The sequence below is a fragment of the Vulpes vulpes genome, chromosome 11 (genome assembly GCF_048418805.1).
Source record: "Vulpes vulpes isolate BD-2025 chromosome 11, VulVul3, whole genome shotgun sequence".
NCBI classification, from domain to species: domain Eukaryota; kingdom Metazoa; phylum Chordata; class Mammalia; order Carnivora; family Canidae; genus Vulpes; species Vulpes vulpes.
This window is the reverse complement of record NC_132790.1, coordinates 23,444,775-23,463,625: the sequence shown is the minus strand read 5'-3', so window position 1 is coordinate 23,463,625 and position 18,851 is coordinate 23,444,775. Positions and strand designations below refer to the sequence as shown.

Genomic DNA, 18,851 nt, shown 5'->3' with positions numbered 1-18,851 from the left:
TCATGTCTTGGCCTCTTTTGGGAATGCCTATGTTAAAAGTAAGCATGATTATTATCTGCTCACTTTGTAGAGGGTACCCTGCTCAATGGGAGAATCACAGACCAAGCCTATGGTCTACAGGAGACTGGAGAGCATTCAGGCCAACCCCCTCCCAGAGTAGCAATCATTTTTAAGGAACCTGAGCTATTCCCATACCTCCTCCTGAGATTACCCCTTCCTTAACTGGTTTGGATTTGCAAGGGAGAGTCTTTCCTCACACTGAGTTGAGATCTGCTATTGGCTCAGAGTCACAGGGCCAGCTAAGTGACAGACCAGGGACCAGAACCAGATTTCCAGATTCCCAGTAAAGTGCTTTTTCTGTCACACTGTGATGTCTTGAGGTCTAAGCACAGACCCCAACTCTCAGAAAGATGATTCACTAAGCTGACCTGCCCCTCAAGAGAGCAGGGAGGATTGCCGAGATTGGCTGTTGGCCAGGAGAGGCAGCTATTTGTGTGGATGAATATTGCTCTGGTCTGGCAGCAAAACAAATCTCAATTTGAGATCTGGTTGACGCTACTGACTGCGCGACCTTGAGTAGGTTACTTTCCCCTGAGCTTGCTTCCTTGTGGTATATAAAATAGAATAATCCTTGCGGGTTGAAAGCTCACATGAGGTAGCAGATAAGAACTCTGAGATGGGTGGTATCAGACAGAGGTACTGGAGAGGGACTTGGTAGCAGTAAATGGATTACATCTTCTTGGCCGCACAGGTTCGGGAGGCCCTCAGGAAAGCAGAAAAGGAACTGGAATCACATAGCTCATGGTATGCACCAGAGGCTCTTCAGAAGTGGCTGCAGCTGACACACGAGGTGGAGGTGCAGTACTATAACATCAAGAAGCAAAATGCTGAGAAGCAACTGCTGGTGGCCAAGGAGGGGGTGAGATTACCCTCCTGGCCTGTTTCCTTCACCCACCCTGCTTCCTCCCCTTCGCCTCGCTCTGCCCCTCCTGTTGAACAGTAAGATACCCCATGCTAGGTTCTGTTTCTCTCCCTGATATATAGTTCCTGATGATGTCCTCAAATTTCTGTAGGAGGGAATGAGGGTGTGGGTGTGTTCCCACCTGCTTCTGGAAAGATGAAGCTGGTAGAGGCAGGTAGAGGGAAGACTCTGCCAGCCTCTGCCTGCCATGGGGCAGAGCCATCCTGGGGCCAGTGGACTGTCAGGGGGTCCCTCTGCTTCCCTCATTGTCTCCATCTTCTTTCCTCCCCCACTCTTTGCCCTCCCCTCCCCTTCCTTTCCCTTCTCTTCCTTTCTCTTGTGCAGCCTAAGCTGTGCTAAGAGGAGGGGACCCAGCCAAAGAAAGGCACTTCTCATTTTCCAGCCTCTAATACCTGCTCTGTTTAAGCTGAGGACCTCATCTTTGCAGGCTGAGAAGATAAAAAAGAAGAGAAACACACTCTTTGGCACCTTCCACGTGGCCCACAGCTCTTCCTTAGATGATGTGGATCACAAAATCCTAACTGCGAAGTAAGTAGCTCCTGCTGCCCAGCTCTGCTGGTGTCCACTCCATTCTCAGAGTTGTACCTCTTCACTGGTAGGGGGCAGCTCTGGTCTCCTACCCCAGCTTTTCTCTGGCTCCTACCTCGCTCTCAGGTGCATGATTTAATTGTGTCTCTTATTGGCACATCCTCCCCCAACTTGTTCCTCCAAGAGGCCTCATTCCTGTTGGGGCTCCAGCAGCCCATGGCTTCAATTCTCTTCCATGTGCTCCAGGCAAGCTCTGAGTGAGGTGACGGCAGCACTGCGGGAGCGCCTGCACCGCTGGCAGCAGATTGAGATCCTCTGTGGCTTCCAGATTGTCAACAACCCTGGCATCCACTCACTGGTGGCTGCTCTCAACATCGATCCCAGCTGGATGGGCAGTACGCGCCCCAATCCTGCCCACTTCATCATGACTGACGATGTGGATGACATGGATGAGGAGATTGTGTCACCCTTGTCCATGCAATGTAGGTAACCCCTTGGGTGGGGATGAGGGAAGGAGACTTTGACACACAGGTTGAGAAGTTGTTGGCTCCTGCTGTACTTAAACAGCATGTGGGGTAGATACCAAGGAATGTGGTTCTGTTCACAGCCTCCTTGGTTCATAAAGCACAGTTCATATCAGGATATTCCTCTGTACTTGTGCTCTGGGTAGTTTTTCCTTGCTATATGCTCTGTCTGCCCCTCTTGGTCTATTGTGTTAAGTATGTCTCCTTCACTCTATGTTTTTAAAATCCCTTCATCCTCCTTTTTCTTCCCCATGTGCCTTTATAAAGACAGTCTTCTTGAGTGGTTCATAATAGAAAAATGGTATTCATTGGACTCTTTGGTGCTTTTATTTGTTTTCATTTTGGCATTCTTTATTCTTTTTTTTTTTTAAGATTATTTATTTATTTATTTATTCATGAGTGACACACAGAGAGAGATAGGCAGAGGGAGAAGCAGGTTCCCTCCTGGGGAGCCTGCTGTGGGACTCGTTCCCAGGACTCCAGGATCATGACCTGAGCCAAAGGCAGATGCTCAGCCCCTGAGCCACTCAGGCATCCTGACATTCTTTATTCTTAATTGCTAAAGTGGAATGATACCTTTCTCTCTGCCTTTTTTGTGTGAGCCTCCTGAAGCAATAGTCCTTTAAAGAGACAATAGCCCTAAATCCTTCAAGGCAGGAAGATGTTTTTGTTCCAGAGGGATCGCCTGTATAAGCATGTCTGGCTTTCCACCTGAATTCTCAGACTTCTGCAACCTTTCCTGGGCCTTCCCTCCCCCTCCTTTCCCCACCAGTGGTCAGAGCTGAGTAGAGCAAAGTCAGAGACAACTCTTTGTGGGAAATCTTTGGTGAATGAGGGACTTACCCCTTAGTGGCCCAGTTGAAATTTTCTCCAGATCAGAGGCTATTTTAGATAAATAGAATTGACCTTTAAGAAAAAGCCCTTGGCCTAGGCCTGTGTCCCACAAAGCTGGCTTAGGGGCTCACTTTCAGAAAGCCAGATTCTTTCATCAAGCTGGATTCCAGCTCCAGACAGGATTTGTTTATAAATTTGTTCAGCAATACTTTGACCAAGCCACTTTGTCACCATGATGTGATACCCTATCAGGGCTTATTTTTTTTTTTTTTTTAAGATTTTATTTATTTATTCATGAGAGACACACACACACAGAGAGAGAGGCAGAGATACAGGAAGAGGGAGAAGCAGGCTCCATGCAGGAGCCCGATGTGGGACTTGATCCCGGGACTCCAGGATTAGGCCCTGGGCCGAAGGCAGGCACTAAACCGCTAAGCCACCCAGGGATCCCCCCCATCAGGGCTTTAATCAAAGGCCCAATACGGTTAGGATCCCTGACAGGCAGGTGTTGATCCCAAAGACTCCTATGTTCTGTGGATTGGGAGGGACCTTCATTAGCTCTGAGCTACCCACCCCTTGCCCCTAGCCGTCCCCTTATCCCACTGAAGGGTGGGCTGAAGCCCTCTGTAAATCAGATTCTCTTCTCCTTTTGGCCTGGCTGTTGGACCCTAGATGCTGCCTGGCTGATGGGGCGTAGGTTCAGTGACCGCTCTCTCTGCTCAACATCCGCCGGCTCGGATGATCAGTCCCTCTGGAAATACCCGGGTTTGAGGAGCCCCTCTGGGGCTTTTGTTTTTCCAACTTTTGGGACTAAACAAACACTCCTACCCCATAAGCCCCTTCTCCTGCCTGCCTTGCTCCCCTGCCTGCTCCCTCTGTTCCCTCAGCACTGTCCCTACTAACTGCAGGGAGAGGTTTGGGGGTGAGAAGAATCAGCCTGCTCAGTTGAGGGCTAGAGAGAGAACATCCATGGTGATGGAAGGCTTGGGCTTCTCTTTTCAGCCCTGCTAGGCAGAAGTCCTGGTGGCCCTTCTTCCAGCTGGGCTGGATGGAAAGAGAGAAGGAAAGATCCTTCCCCTCTTTTCTCTTTTTCATGTTTCTCCCTTTTCCTCTCTTTCCCCTGTTGCCTCTTCCTGTTCCATGCTGCTTCTTCCTCTTCTGCCTCCCTTTTGTGCCTTGAAAGCCACCAGCCGTAGAAGCCCTGCCTCCCTAGCTCTCCATCACCGTGGAATTGTGTTCTCTCCCTTGCTGCCCCTCTGTGGCTTCTGGCACCCTTGTCACCTGGCTCATTCTCCCATCTTTAGGGAGAAGGCCGGGAGGCCCATCTCTCAGGGTAGAAGAGAAAAACCAAAGGTAGAGATTCTGTTTTTAGCTGGAGCTGGGAGTGAGCCCAAGGGGGATGATCTAGCACATTCCCAAGTTACCTAGTGCCTAAATAACCCTTTACTGGGTATGGTGGCCATCATTTTCCAAGAGCCTGATTTGTAGCACTGTTCCAAGAGCTGGCTCTTTTTTGTCTGCATGATTATTAGAAGAAATTTGGAAGGTGAAATGTGTAAATATGAGCATGAAAAAAGAGGTACCCATTGCGCCACCATATTTGAGCATCTTCTCTTACAGTCTTCTGTCTGTGAGATTTTTAATAATTTTTTTAAGTGGTCAAGGTAATAATGACCACTACCATTTATTGAGTGCCATGAACTGTATCAGATACTTTAAATATGCTCTCTTGAAGCCTCACGATAACCCTGCAGGATTTTATAGATTAGGACTTAGAATAGGGAAGTTGCACGGGGTCATGGCTAGAAGCAGAAAGGCCTTGTTTCAAAATCTAGTTGTTTTTTGTGTTCTGTAGCTCAAGGTATTTCTTTTACGTATAATTTTGTATCCTTTGGTTTTCCCCGAGCATTTTAATGGGTACTTTTGTATGTTTTTCAAATCTTAAGCAGCATTTTTATCAGCTGTGTAGTTTTCCAGCAATTGGATATATTATCATTTTCCCCTTGTTCCAACTTTATGGGTCCTTCCGTATGATTACTAATTCTGATGTGATAGGGGTGTTTGTGTATAAATCCTTGTCTACACTGCAAATTATTTTGTGAGGTTGGCTTTGTAAAAAAGGCTGGTTCTTAGTGCTCTCCCGGACCTTGTCCCACACCCCCCTCCTCCCCCCACACCCCCCTCCTCCCCTGCCCTGCCTGTGTCCTCCCACTCACTGCCCTGCCTCTCCTTTCCAATAATAGCAGCCCCCAGGCTCCTTCTGCAGCTGCCACTAAAACTGCCCTGGGCACCTCATTGTTAACTTCCCCTTCCTTTTAGGACCCCTAGTGGGAGGTTTTGGGGAAGAGGTGCCCCGTTCTCCAGATTGGGCACCACAGCCCAGCGTGGTCTGCAGCAAGCATTTCTCGGGGGGCAAACCTGCTTGCCTGCCAGCCCAAAGGAGTCTGGCCCTTGCTCATACTTTGTTCACTCTCCTTGCAGCTCCTACCCTGCAGTGCAGTGTCCGGCAGCGCCTGACGGAGCCACAGCATGGCCTAGGATCTCAGAGGTTGGTAGAGGGTGAGGCTGGCCACTTCTTGACGAGCCGGGTCTCTCTGAGGCGAATGCGCAGCCTTTCATCTGGACAGTCTTTCAGTTCTGAAGGCCACGGGACCAGCTCTCCATCTGCCTCTGCTGCTTCTTCTTGCTCCTCTACCACCACCACCACTACCTCCTCCACCATCACCACCTCCTCCACCACCTCCATCACCACCGTCCATGTCCACCCTGTTTATTACCACCACAGCACTTCCTATTTCCTCCAGATGGAGCCCTACCCTGACCCACCCCCTTCTGACAGCAGCGCTGTGATGCCTGGGCATTCAGAGAGCTTGGGGTATCGGCTGTCTCTCTTCTCTTTCTTTCTTCCCATCCTTCCCGTTCTGCTCCCTTTACCTTGGCCTCTGCGTGGTGGCTGCTGCTTGGTTAGCTTTGGGGGGTGTGCAGTGGGGCATCTTCTCCTTGTCCTGTCCTTTCCCAGTCCTGGGGCTCCTTCTTCCTGTCAGCCTAACTTCCTACCACTTTGTGCCCTTCTCTGTTTGGGGTTTGGTGACTCTAAAAATGAGTACGATGCCCCTCCCTCACAGGCCTATCTATCACACTTTGGCCTAAACTATGCACCTTCACATCCGTTGTTTCCATGGAGGCCTTATTTCCTTTACTCCTTTGATAGAACAGCTATGGATACCTGCCCTGGGCCAGGCTTTGCTGGGTATGGGGATTCATAGATGATAAGATACAGTCCCAGCTATCAGGAATTATAGTCTGGTCCAGGAAAGATATAGAAATAATTATGGAGCAATTTGAGAAGTACTATGGGGGTGTTGAGGAGGGAGTGAGTAATAGTGTGCCCCTGGGTGGAGTACTTCACAAAAGATACAACATTTGTGCTAACACCCTGTGTGCAGGAAAAGAAGAAAGTGTAGTCTAGGCAGTGGAAGGCTGATGTGCAGAGGTGTGGAGGTTCAAGAGAATAGGATGTATTTGTGGTTAGAACCTTGGGTGTATGTTGCTGGGAAGGGGTAGCAGAGGAAGTTAGGAGGAAGGGCTTTGAGAGGCTGGGGGCTTGGGCCATTACCCTGCAAGAGATGGAGAACTGCAAAAGGATTTCTTTTTCTTTTCTTTTTCTTTCTTTTCTTTTCTTTTCTTTTCTTTTCTTTTCTTTTCTTTTCTTTTCTTTTCTTTTCTTTTCTTTCTTTTTTTTTCTTTTCTTTCTTTCTTTTTTTTTTAAGATTTAATTATTCATGAGAGACATACAGAGAGAGGCAGAGACATAGGCAGAGGGAGAAGCAGACTCCTTGTGGGGAGTCTGGTGTGGGACTCGATCTCTGACCCCGGGATCACGTTAAAGACTGTATTTTTTTGACAGAGAGAGAGTGAGCGAGCACAAGCAGGGGGAATGGCAGAGGGAGAAGGAGAAGCAGGCTCCCTGTTGAGCACGGTGCCAGATGACATGGGGCCCGGGACTTCAGGACCCTGGGATCATGACCTGAGCCGATGGCAGACTCTCAACCGACTGAACCACCCAGGGGTCCCCAGAATTGCATTTTAGAAATAACATTTTAGTGGCCTGTATAAAGAAGAGAAGGAGAGACTACAGAAATTTGGAAGTCACTGTGGGACACCAGTAGGGCAGGTAGTGAGGTCTAGGCATAGAAAGGAGAGTATTAATTTGGCAATTCACTGGGAAGGGTACAGGAGAGGGAGGAGTCTAGGATGACACTCAGGTTTCTGGCTTGGGCGGCTGAATGGATGTGGTACCCTTCCAGGAATTAGGGAACTGAAGAGGGGATACAGGTTTGGGGTTTTGGACAAGAAAAGTTTATAGGTGGGGCCAGCATAAAGTACTCATTTAGAGTAGGAATTTAAGGTCCTGAAGGGTCATGGAATGTTCCCCAGTTATTTTCCCACAGCTAATTAGGAACAGAACAGAGTAGAACTTGGCTTTATATTCCAGGACACTCTTCGGGTATTTTTGTCCTTCCACGAGGTCTCAATCAGTGAACTGTGTAAGAAGTGGTGAAAGGCTTTCTCCCACAGCTTGGTCTGGCGGCAGCAGGGCCTTTCCCTACTAAGACCTCAGGAGATCGTCTTGGGTCAGAGATGAGAGCCTTGACCTTGCCTGGAACAAGCTTCCAAGAGCCTCAGAAAGTCCCTCTCCTCTGGAGGGACCTCTCATCTCTGAAGTTGTGACACGGCCCAGCCCTGCACTCTGGGCTGGGCAGCAGGCTGCTGCTGCTGCAGACTTTTGGTCCTGCTTCACCCTGGATGCCAGTGTCTCTCACTCTGCTCCTGGAACCTCTGGATAGTTGTCCTTGAGGGCTGTTCTTTGTCTTTCACTTTCACCAAGCACAGTGGCTCCTCTTCATTTTCATCCTCATTGTCATCCAAAAGCTTAGGCAGGAAGACTGCACCTCCCCATAGAGGGCCAGAAGACTGGATTGGGGTTTGAGCCCTAGAGGATGCTGTGAATTTCCTGCCCTAAGGCCCATGCTGAGGGCAGTGGGGAGGGAGAGTGGGGAGGTACTTGCACCCACTTGGCCTGTTCACTGCTTAATTTTCTTTTGCACCATGCACCAGAGGATCATCTCTAAAGACAAACAGACTCTCTAGTAAGGTTAGTAGCTTGGTATGTGAGCCCAAGGCAGCCAGCCTTTGGGGAGGGACACCCCTGGCCTGAGTGTCTCAAAGATTCAGGGAGGGAAAGTGAGCTTGCCTCAGCAGGCCTTTTATCTCCTGCATCTACCTGAGCTTCCTCCAGGCTCTTCTCTGGCTTTGGAAGGCCTCAGCTTTTAATTGATGACAAGGCATGGAGGATGGGAATCATGGCTGAATGAAGCTTGGGCCACAGGGAGTGAGGCTGGGAGGGTCCCAACCCCCTGACCGTTCTCCGTTGGCATTAGAAAAGTAAGCTCCTGGGGTCCCCGCCTTGTCATCATCGAGGGCCCCTTTCCCAGTGCGGTGGCTCCCCAGAGCTGCCTTGGCACCCCACTCAGTGGTTCATATATGTGTAGAAAAGGCAGGATATGGAGAGGATCATCTGGGAACTTAGGGAAACTTGGCCACATTTAGACAGAATCAAGGACAGTGTCAGATACATGAAACCAAACATGAGAGTGAACATGAGTAAACAGTAGAGGACATGGCTGAAACAGTATTTATAGAATGGAGTTGGGACTTTTCTTCACTGTTGTCTCCAGGAAGATACTGACCCATGGGATAGCTGCTCAATTAATTGTTTCCTACTGAGAATTAACCCTACAATAGCTATGAGTCAACCTTCTGCTTTTGCTTATTTATTTTCCGGGCCTGGTGCCCTCCCTTATTTTTGACCCACAGCCTCCTCCTTTCCAGGTCCTGTGGCACTCCCCTTCCGCTCCTGACTTTCTCCCTTTGCTTCCTGACTTGGATGTTTCCCTTATCCTCTCCTCTACCCTATTGTGGGTTCTCCTCTGGGAAAGCAGAGGGAGAGTTAAGGGACTGGCAGGGGACTCCCTGTAGAGGCAGGAGAGGAGGCATCTGGAATTGGTTCATGGGCCTTCTTAGGAATAGCCAGCCCCTTCCAGAGTCTCAGCTCTCTGGACTAACCTCTGTGTGTGCATGTCCAGTGTGCTGTGCCACATCCCCATAACTCAGCCTTGCAAAGAAGCCTCTTGTGATTGGCCCACATATGGGTTTTCCAGCTTGACTGGCCTCATCATCTCCATTCCCATAATAACTTCCTACATTTCCAAGTGATTTGCCAACATGTTTGATCCTCCAAATACCCTTGTAAGATAATTGAATTGGTGTTACCTGCATTTGGCCAAAATTGAGGACCAGCAAGGTTAGATAACTTGTCTTAAGGTCACACAACAAGCAGAGATGGAAATTATGACTTCTAGTGGCAGCTCTTCGGAACCACTGCTACTTAAAGATCAACCTCCTGTCTTTCTGCACCTGTCTATGCTCTCCCTCTCACAGACCTCTGAAAAAGACACCCTCTCCCTTTCCCAGCTGCCAGCAGACTTTGGTTTGAACTTGGAAGTACTTATCTGTGACCCACTTTGAATCCTGTGAGAGGGTCGAAAGAGGCAGCTTCCTGACCTTTTTGGGGTGGATAAGTGACTGTTTGCAAGGCTGTCCTAACCTTCTCCTCCCCAGCCTGGGTCAGGCCCATCTACTGCATGTGCCTTGTTCCTTGGGGTCTGGCCCAGACTGGATGTGTCCCAGAGTGTGACAGGAGTCAGTTGGGGAGGAAGACATAGGAAATGGTGACTCAGAGCACTATGTGGGTTCTGTGTCGGCTTCGGGTTGAGTCCTAGAAGTCTAGCCACCTGTGGGAAGGCAGAGATTTTATTAAGGAGGATGCCTGGGGGATTTAAGCCTCTGGTTGTACCAGTTTAGGGCCTAGCCACTCAGCAGGGTGGGGGGTTGTCATTAGAAAGCCCTTTGCCAGACAGATGATGACATAATGACTTTTGGTTTTGCTTCTTGTTTGTCTCTTCTTTCTCCATCACTTTTCCCTTTCTTTTTTTTTCTCCCCTTGGTCCTCCTTATTTCTACTTGCTCCTCCTTTTGCCTTCTCTCTCCCTGACTTTTCTCTCTCCCTGTCTCTTCGCCAACCCATCTCCATCCCCTATTCCTGCCTCATCTCTTGTCCTGTACCTATGGCCTACTCAACTTCCTTCTTTTTTTTTTTTTTTTTCTCAACTTCCTTCTGTTTCTCATCCTTCTCTCTTGCCCGCCTGTCTGTTCATCCTCTTTTCTCTCTCCTACCCCTCTTTCCATGCCCATTTCCCACCTCACTTTGTCTTCTCATGCTGCTCCTCTCTTTCTCCACCTCTCTCCCACCGTCCTCCCCTGTATGTGTCCCTTTCTTCCTTTCTGCCCTGTCTTGTAGGGATTTGACCCATTCCGATTCGGAGTCCTCCCTCCACATGAGTGACCGCCAGCGTCTGGTCCCCAAGCCTCCTCAGATGGTCCGTGCTGTAGATGAGGCCCTCAGCGCCATGACCTCCAATGGCAGCCACCGGCTGATTGAGGGGGTCCACCCCGGGTCTTTGGTGGAGAAACTGCCTGACAGCCCTGCCCTGGCCAAGAAGGCACTCCTGGCGCTGAACCACGGGCTGGACAAGGCCCACAGCCTGATGGAGCTGAGCCCCTCAGCCCCACCTGGTGGCTCTCCACCTTTGGATTCTTCCCGTTCTCACAGCTCCAGTTCCCCAGATCCAGACACGCCATCTCCGACTGGGGACAGCCGAGCCCAGCAGGCCAGCCGAAATACACGCATTCCCCATCTGGCTGGCAAGAAGGCTGTGGCTGACGAAGATAATGGCTCCATTGGCGAGGAGACAGACTCCAGCCCAGGCCGGAAGAAGTTTCCCCTCAAAATCTTTAAGAAGCCTCTGAAGAAGTAGGCAGGATGAGAGTGGCAGTGGCGGGACAGCTTGTCCTTCCTTGGTCTTCTGCCTCCCCTTCCTCTCCTTCCAAGATACCTGGCCCCTAGGGTAGGGCATGGGAGGGGCTGGCCCAGGGGCCTGGGCACTGTACATACCTGCCCCCCTCATCCTGGGGTCCTCCAACATTATTTATTAACTGACCACCATGGCCTGCCTGCCCTGCCGTGGGCTGCTGCCGCCACTCCCTCTCTACTTCAGTGCATGTCTTAGTTGCTGTCCCCTCAGCCCCCAGCTCCGCCTCTGGGGTCCAGCTTCTGTCTCTGCTGTCCCAGTTTTGAAGTTTGGTTTCTTGTTTCTCTGTTTCCTGCTTTCAGGCTCCTCCCTCCCACCACTCCCCAACTTCCCCTAGCAGCTGGGGGGGGAAGATAGGAGGAGTAACTTCTGACATCCGTGCTGTGCCTCGGATCTGTTCTGCCCCACCTACGATGGTTGATGGTTCCGTTTGCCTCACACTGGGGCCTAGGGCCTAATATTTGAGGTCTGTTCTTTGGGAGTGTAGTGGGCCTGAGGAAACTTGGTCTGAAGCTTGCTTGAGCCTCCAGGGGCTCGTGGGGGAGTGGAACACATTCCTAGAGAACAAGCTACTAGAGAATTTCGAAGAGAGGCTAGTCCAGGGGAGTGGGTCGGGAGAGACTCCTCTTAGTTAGGGGATGAGTAGATGCCAGAGTTGTGGGCCACAAGACAGTCCCCTTTTCTCTCTTCTCTCACCTATACTTGCCTCTTTCTTACCCCTGTTCCCCCATACCACAGGAAGGTTTGACTCTAAGAGGTGCTGCCCAAATGCTCCCTAAGCATCAGTACTCCTGGAGCTCAGGACAAATGGTTCCCCTGGCCATGGGAGCCTCAGCAATGATCCAGGGTTCTAATGGGGCCCTGGAATTGTTGGGCAGGATATTGTTGCATTTGAACCAAAAAACATTTTTAAATTGAAAAAAAAAATCTCCTGAATTTCCCAAGTGCCTGCACCACCTACTCCCTTTGTCAGACCCCATTTTCATGTCACTGCATAGCTTGGGCCAGAGGCTCAGAAAGGACACACAGCTGGTTTAGGGAAGGGGGTGGCTAAGGAAGATGGTGTCAGTGACCTCTTCCCTCACACCCTTTCCACCCTCTAGACAACTCTTTTCCTTACCTGTTTTTGCTATGGCTGTAAAGGTATTTTCCTTTTGCCCCACTCCTTCCCATGCCTTTACTCTGGGATCCTCTTTTGGGCCTGGGGTGCAGGTACCTGGGGCTGGTCTTAGGAGGGTGCTAGGCTGCAGACTGCCTTGTACCCCCTGGACACCCTCACATGGTTTTTCTGTGTTATTTCATAAGACTCTTTGAAGTCCAATAAAGCATGTAGGAGATTTTAACCTCTGCTGGCTTTGACTCTCATGGTGTTCTTTGTGGCATAGCAGACAGGATAAAGAAGAGCCTGTTTCTCCTTGGCCAAGGAAAACACTAACTCTACCACACACACCCAAAAGCTCTCTGGAGAGGGCAGCCAATTGAAATGCAGGATGCTTGCCTGGTTAAACTTGAATTTCTCATAACTAGTAACTTTTTTTTTTTTTTTGACAATGGAAGATTTTATTTATACACAGAACCACCTATTTACAGCCCAGGTCGGGTATGTACACGGCAATACAGGAGCGTGTGCTTCCACGGCGGGCACTGTATAAATTAAGATCATAAAAATGAGGGGTCAGCCCCACCCGAGGGCACAAAACCTTTTCTCCGAGACTCCCCAGGGCCCTCCCGCCCCCCTGCACCGAGGCCGGGGTCCCAGAGGGAGGAGCCGGGGCAGGCAGGGCAGCGGCCCGCGGCGGCCGCAGCGCCAGCCCCACACTGATGCACTTTCATGCGACACCACAGTTACGCCACTCACCTCTAACTTACTAGAACGGGTTTTTACGTAAACAGTGTTGTTTGAATCACTGACAACATACTAATTTTAAACACCATGCTTGTCCCAACCCTCAGCTTTCCTGAGGGGTGGCCCCGCGGCTCCAGCACCAGCCGCCGCCCCCTCGCCGCCACTGCGCTTGTCCCGAGGACCCGGGGCCCCGCAGACGTGACCACGCAGACGCGGTTCTGGTACCACGGGCTCGGGTCCCCAGCCTCCTTCGTCAGCCTGTTCTACCTCAAAAGCCAGTGACTTCTGGTGGCCAGACGACCCCTCCGCCTTCCACGTCCCAAACGGCCGACTGCTGGCACCCAACTCAGGGTGGGGTTGGGGAAGGCCACGCACAGCCCCCAGCCTACCTCGTGCGGCGCAGCTGCGCACCCTGCGGGGCACAGGTCACTTCGCCCCAAACCAAGTGCCGCCACTCCACCCTGGGACAGGAGCACCCCAAACCGGAGGCTGGGGCAACTAGTAACTTTTTTAGTGTAATTATGTCCCTGCAGCATTTGGGACACATTATTTTTGTTTGCTAAATCTGGCTACCCCATCTTTGGGCTTTCCTTAACCTATCTCTACTATGGCTTTGCCTGTCACCCGTGACTTTTAGAATTACTTCACAGGGAGCTTGGGTGGCTCTCGAGGGCACACCTAGGGAGAGATGCCACATGAGCTTTCATAAAAATCAGTTTGTGTGAAAACCAAAAAAAAAAAAAAAAAAAAAAAAATCAGTTTGTGTAGCCCAGATCAGAAGCTTCTACATCACTCTTGCATATTACGTCTTTTACCTATTCCTACCCCCCACATTCACTCACCAAGCACTCTCCATTCTGCGTCCACAAGGCCTAATTGCTAACCATCCACCGGAGAGTTATAAAAGCAAATGGGTCATGGCCCTGCCGTGCCCAAAACTCTCCCAGAGCTCCCATCCGCCAGGGTAAAATCCAACGCCCTTGGCCTAGCAAGGCTCTTTCAAGGACTGAGGGCCAGATCTGCTCCTATCTAGGAGCGTGGTGCTCCCGGCTGCCTCCAGCTAATGAATCGCAGGCCTCAGCCCACACTGGATAGCAGTCGGGTCATTACATTTTAACAGTCTTCAAGACAAGAAAGGGTTTTGGATGGCTGGGTATTGATTCCAAAAACACCGGAGTCGACTCAGGCAGGGGCGCGCCAAATAGAGGGGCGGGGCCAGGCCAGGCGGGCTCTGCGCGCAGCGCCGGCTTCAGGACCCAGATTCGGCTTTGCCCACACTAAATATGGAGGCAGGAGAACCGCGTTCCCGCCGGGCGTGCCCCACACCCAATGTGGCCGCGAGAAAGGCAGTTTCCAGGGCTCTGCCCATACTCAACATGGCGGCTACGGGGTTCGGCCGATTTGGGGCTATGCTAGCCCTGCCCACGGGCCGAGGCGCTGGCGGCGTCGGGTAACGTCATTCGAGCTCCGTCGCGCCGCTTTTGCGCGGCTTTTGCGTCTCGGGTGGCGGGAGCGGGAAGGGGATTCGGATTGTCGCGCCTCGGCTCGGTGGAGGAAAGTGCCCTCTGGCCCCCAAATCAGTCCTTGCACCTGAGCACCCCCGGGAACCGGACCCTTCGCACTCTAGCACCTTCTCGATCCCGCCGGCGCCTCCGAATTGCAGCCCCGTCTCGATTCCCTCAGCGCCTCAGCCACTAGCCGCGATGCACGTGATCAAGCGAGGTGAGAGGCCGGGGAGGGGGCGGCGGGTCAGTGGGGAGCAGGTAAAGGGTCGCGGGGCTGCCGCCGCCCTCGCAGTTGGCCGCGCCCGCCGCCGCTTTGGCTTCCCGCTCGGACCGCCGCGGCTTCCCGCCCTGTCAAGCCAGCTCGGCCTCTGGCTTGCGTCAGTCTCACCCTCCCGTCCCCCAGCCGGCCTTCGCTGTGAGCCCCCGCGGCTTGGTCATCCTGCCGCCTTTCAAAAGAGTAATACCTGCCCGTTATCGAGTAGTTACCCGCTAGTGCGCCGAGCACTCTCCGGGCAGTATTTATTAGCTCCGCTTGTCAGGTGAAGAAGCTGAAGTGCAGAGACGTTCGGTGACTGACGCGAGGCCACCCAGTTAGTCGATGGTGAGGCCAGTGTTCGAACCCGTGGCTAGCCTCGGAGTGTACTGGAAAAGCCTGGGGCTGCTGACCTGTCCAGGGTCGGGGAGGAGCCAGGAAGAAGGGACTCTGCCCTGCGCGGGCCCCTGTCAATTTCCTGATCTCTTTTATGGGGGTGAAAAAGAACGGATCTTAGACCCAGGCATCCCTGGAATTTGCCCTTTGTAGGAGATGTGTTGCCCTCTGCCCCAGGAGTGGTCCCAGAGGAGTTTGGGACTGGGACTACCCATACAGAATCCTCGGTGGGGAGGCGCAGACCACGTCTGACAGGATGGGAGCTCGGAAGAGCCAAGGACTTGTATTCTTCCTCAGCAGCTAATTCCCATTAGTCTTCGCGAGTTCCTCCTTTTCGTGCCAGGCCTTTGCTTGGCAATGGGAAGTTATAAGAGGAGACAGTCCCTGCCTTGGCAAAAGGTCTAATCAGATTGGAAAAACAGGAGCAAAACGTACATTTAGCAGAGAACCGTATGAGGCAGGTCTGAACAAATTTTGACTTGATTCTACTTGCCTCTGTTAAAGCAATAAAGTTACTTCGAAATTGTGGGCACTTAGTACCGGTTGACTGACTGGATGTTTCATCCTCTAGGCTGTGAGTATTTCAAAGGTGGAGACTTTATGCCCACACTTAGCATTGGACTTGCCGTGAATAGGAATTCAAAGAATGAACAAGAACAGTTATTTTAAAATATAGGACATAATGAATGCTATCGGTAGGCAGGTGGTTGATTTGGTTTTGTCCAGGTAGTTTAATAAGAGCCAAGAGGTGGAGAAATGGACAGTGATGGCCCCTTTCCCAGTTTTTAGTATCTTAAGGACATCATTCTCTGAATTTCCCTAGTCCTCCGTTTTAGCTGATGAGACCAAAAGACCAGAATACATAGTACACTTTTATTGGTCCATTCCTGTGGTTGAGATGAGCATCTAGTTTTTTTAGAAAAAAAGTACGGAAGGATGAGGATTCCCTTATGATCAGTCTGTAACAAATATTAATTGAAAACTTGTGAACTTAAATTACTGGAGTAGGTAATGCACCTGTGTTGTACTTTTAATTTTGGGGTCCACTTTGAAATACCATAGTTTAAAAAGTACTGCCTACTACAAGCTCCAAAAGGCAAGGCATATTTTGTAACTCATTCCTTCAGAGAACATAATTTGAACCAGATGATTCTCTGCTGGATTCTGACAATAGCATTCAGCACGGCTTGTTAATATACAAAGTTGTGCTTGAATTTATTTCATTTTTGAAAAAAAGTTTTAAAAGATTTTATTTATTTATTTGAGACAGAAAGTGTGAGGGAAATAGCACAAGTGGGGAAGAGGGGCAGGGGGAGAGAGAGAAGCAGACTCCTTGCTGAACAGGGAGCCCAAAGTGGGGCTCCAACCCAGGACCCTGGCAGATACTTAACCAACTGAGCCACCCAGGTGCCCCTTATTTTTGATTTTTAATGTGCTCAGGGCTTTTCTGTTTCATTTTTGGCATGCCAGTGAGTAGCAGACTAGCTACTGTCATTTTTGTTAATGTTAATGTAATTATCCAGGAGGGCAATGGGCAGTCAATCTAACTTGTACCTTAGTCTTCCCCCACTTACTCAGGGTTTTGCTTTCCACTGTTTCAGTTACCTGGACAACTGCGATCCGGAAGCAGATGATCCTCTTGAGTATTGTCAGCAGGTCAATGGTAGCCTAATAACTACATCACAGTGCCTACATCTTTCACCTCACTTTGTGTCATCACATAGACATTGTGTCATCTCACATCATCACAAGAAGGGTGAATACAGTACCACAAGATAGTTTGAGAGAAAGACCACATTTATATAACTTTTATTATAATATATAGTTATAATAGTTCTATTTTATTATTTATTATTTATCTCTTAAACTTTATCATAGGTATGTATGTATAGGGAAAAAAGTATATATAGGGTTTAGTACTTTCTGTGATTTCAGGCACACATTGGGGGTCTTGGAATGTATCCTCTGCCTCTAAGGGGATATTACTCTACTTACTGAATGTACTTTTTTCTTGCTAAGCAGTTTGAGGGAAATAATAGAGGAAGAACCCAGTTCCATCTTCAGAGATTTTAGGATTATTAGAGATTTAGGAATAATACATACGGAAATTGTTAGATAACAGAAGGAAATAGTAGGTGAGTTTTTCTCTTGCTATCTTCAGCTATTTTTCCTAATAGAAGAGTATTGCTCAAGGAGATTAAGGTTAAACCATTGCAATAAATGAAGTATAGCTGACCGAGTTGTAAAGTGTGCTTTGGAATATAGTATATGGTTTTCAAAACTTTGGGTTGTAACCCACAGTAAAAATCACATCTTACATCAGGACTGAGAACACACCAGTGTATGTGTATAAATTTTTATAAAATGAAACAGCCATTTTCAAAATAATTCCTTTTAAAGCATCTCTTTGTACTTTGATTCTCTCTTGTATTCCAAATCTGTTCTCTAGCCCTTCATCTCTTTTCCCTTATCTCCTTCCCTACTTTTTTTCCTAATCCCCTTTGTAGCCCAGTGTATTATTTTACAAATCTGTGTGGATATTCTGCTGGCACTGAGAAACAATGGTGAGAAGGCAAACATGGTTCTGTTTTCAAAGATCTTAATTGTGAAAGATAGACACATTTGAAAACCTAATATAATAAAGTATGATAAAAAAAATAAAGTATGATAAATACTCTGATAGATAAAGTAAAGGCTATAGGAGCCATTCATTCAGTTATTCAGAAAGTGTTTATTTAGTACTTCTTTGTGCCAGGAACTGTTTTAGGTACTAGAGATTACAGCAATGAACAAAGCAAACTAAAATCCCTTTTCTCATGGAGTTTACATTCTTGTGTGGGTGAGAATGGTAAGTATACATAAGAAACAAGTAAACCAAGGACAAACTATATGTTCTCATTCATTTGGGGAATATAAATAATAGTGAAAGGGAATAGAAGGGAAGGGAGAAGAAATGGGTAGGAAATATCAGAAAGGGAGACAGAACATAAAGACTCCTAACTCTGGGAAACGAACTAGGGGTGGTGGAAGGGGAGGAGGACGGGGGGTGGGGGTGAATGGGTGACGGGCATTGAGGGGGGCACTTGACAGGATGAGCACTGGGTGTTATTCTGTATGTTGGCAAATTGAACACCAATAAAAAATAAATTTATTATTAAAAAAAATAAAAAAAATAAAAATGTAAGAAAAAAAACAAGTATACCTAAGAATCAATTTCAGATAGTGATTAGGGAGATGATGACAAGCTGATAATAAAAGTGATTGAGAAAGTGATCTAGGATTAGATAGAGCTGCCATTTGAGCTGAGCTCTGAATAATATTAGGGGCCAGCTATGTGAAGATTTGTGGGCTGAACCTTCCAGGTAGAGGGGATGGAAAGTTCATAACTTGTAGAAGAGGGATATCCTTGGTCTTACGGTATTGGCAAAGTCTTGCTGAAGAGACTTAGAGAAGGCAGTTTATATAAGAGGAAATCAGACAATTAGTATTCTGGAGGATTTCAGAAGAGGAAGAGGTCAGTTTGAGTTAGAGTGCTTGGGGCAGGTCTTGTGGATGTGATGAGAGTTAGAGATTAAGTAGGAGTTAGATGTATGGAAAGGTGAAAGAGGTACTTTTAGGCAGAGCAAGGTCCAGGCATTGATGTGGATATGGGGATGGGAGGCCCTATTGGGACTTGATATTTCACAGGGAACAGGTGAAGAGGTGATAGGGGTCCAAATTAAGGAAGACTTTGCTTGAGAGAAGAGGATAATGTAGGCAGCAGGAGGCAGGGATTAATGATGTGATGAAGTCAGCATCACCATTTGGTTGCAGAGTTCACCAAATGGAATGATAGTCTAGAGAATGGTCCCTTAGACCACTAGTCTGCCTCCCCCTTCCAGTGCAAGTTAATATAATTGCTGTTTTACTTTTTGTCAGTTTCCTGATTAATGTGGCAGCTACAAGATCTGTTTGCTAATATTGCCTTATTGGTCACCTGTCAGCTTAGTCAG

General features: G+C 49.0%; 2 protein-coding genes across 7 annotated transcripts in view; both read left to right on the top strand.

Annotated features, from left to right (window-relative positions):
• The window catches only part of STIM1 (stromal interaction molecule 1), a 198,085-nt gene extending 185,879 nt beyond the window's left edge, over positions 1 to 12,206 (top strand). Inside the window, exons 8-14 of one of the 6 annotated variants that reach the window (XM_026010590.2) lie at positions 752 to 919; positions 1,410 to 1,510; positions 1,757 to 1,992; positions 3,541 to 3,633; positions 5,350 to 5,416; positions 7,987 to 8,023; positions 10,289 to 12,206. In XM_026010590.2, coding sequence (XP_025866375.1) covers positions 752 to 919; positions 1,410 to 1,510; positions 1,757 to 1,992; positions 3,541 to 3,633; positions 5,350 to 5,416; positions 7,987 to 8,023; positions 10,289 to 10,333 — 747 coding nt within the window. In that variant the 3' untranslated portion in view covers positions 10,334 to 12,206. Of the gene's footprint in view, positions 1 to 751; positions 920 to 1,409; positions 1,511 to 1,756; positions 1,993 to 3,540; positions 3,634 to 5,349; positions 5,744 to 7,986; positions 8,024 to 10,288 lie in introns of all 6 variants that reach the window. The other 5 variants (XM_026010588.2, XM_026010591.2, XM_072725804.1 and 2 more) reach the window with 5 other exon arrangements.
• A 1,772-nt stretch (positions 12,207 to 13,978) lies between these two features.
• The window catches only part of RRM1 (ribonucleotide reductase catalytic subunit M1), a 35,410-nt gene continuing 30,537 nt past the window's right edge, over positions 13,979 to 18,851 (top strand). Inside the window, exon 1 of the mRNA XM_026010593.2 lies at positions 13,979 to 14,427. Within this exon, the coding sequence (XP_025866378.1) occupies positions 14,409 to 14,427 (19 nt within the window). The 5' untranslated portion in view covers positions 13,979 to 14,408. The remainder of the gene's footprint in view (positions 14,428 to 18,851) is intronic.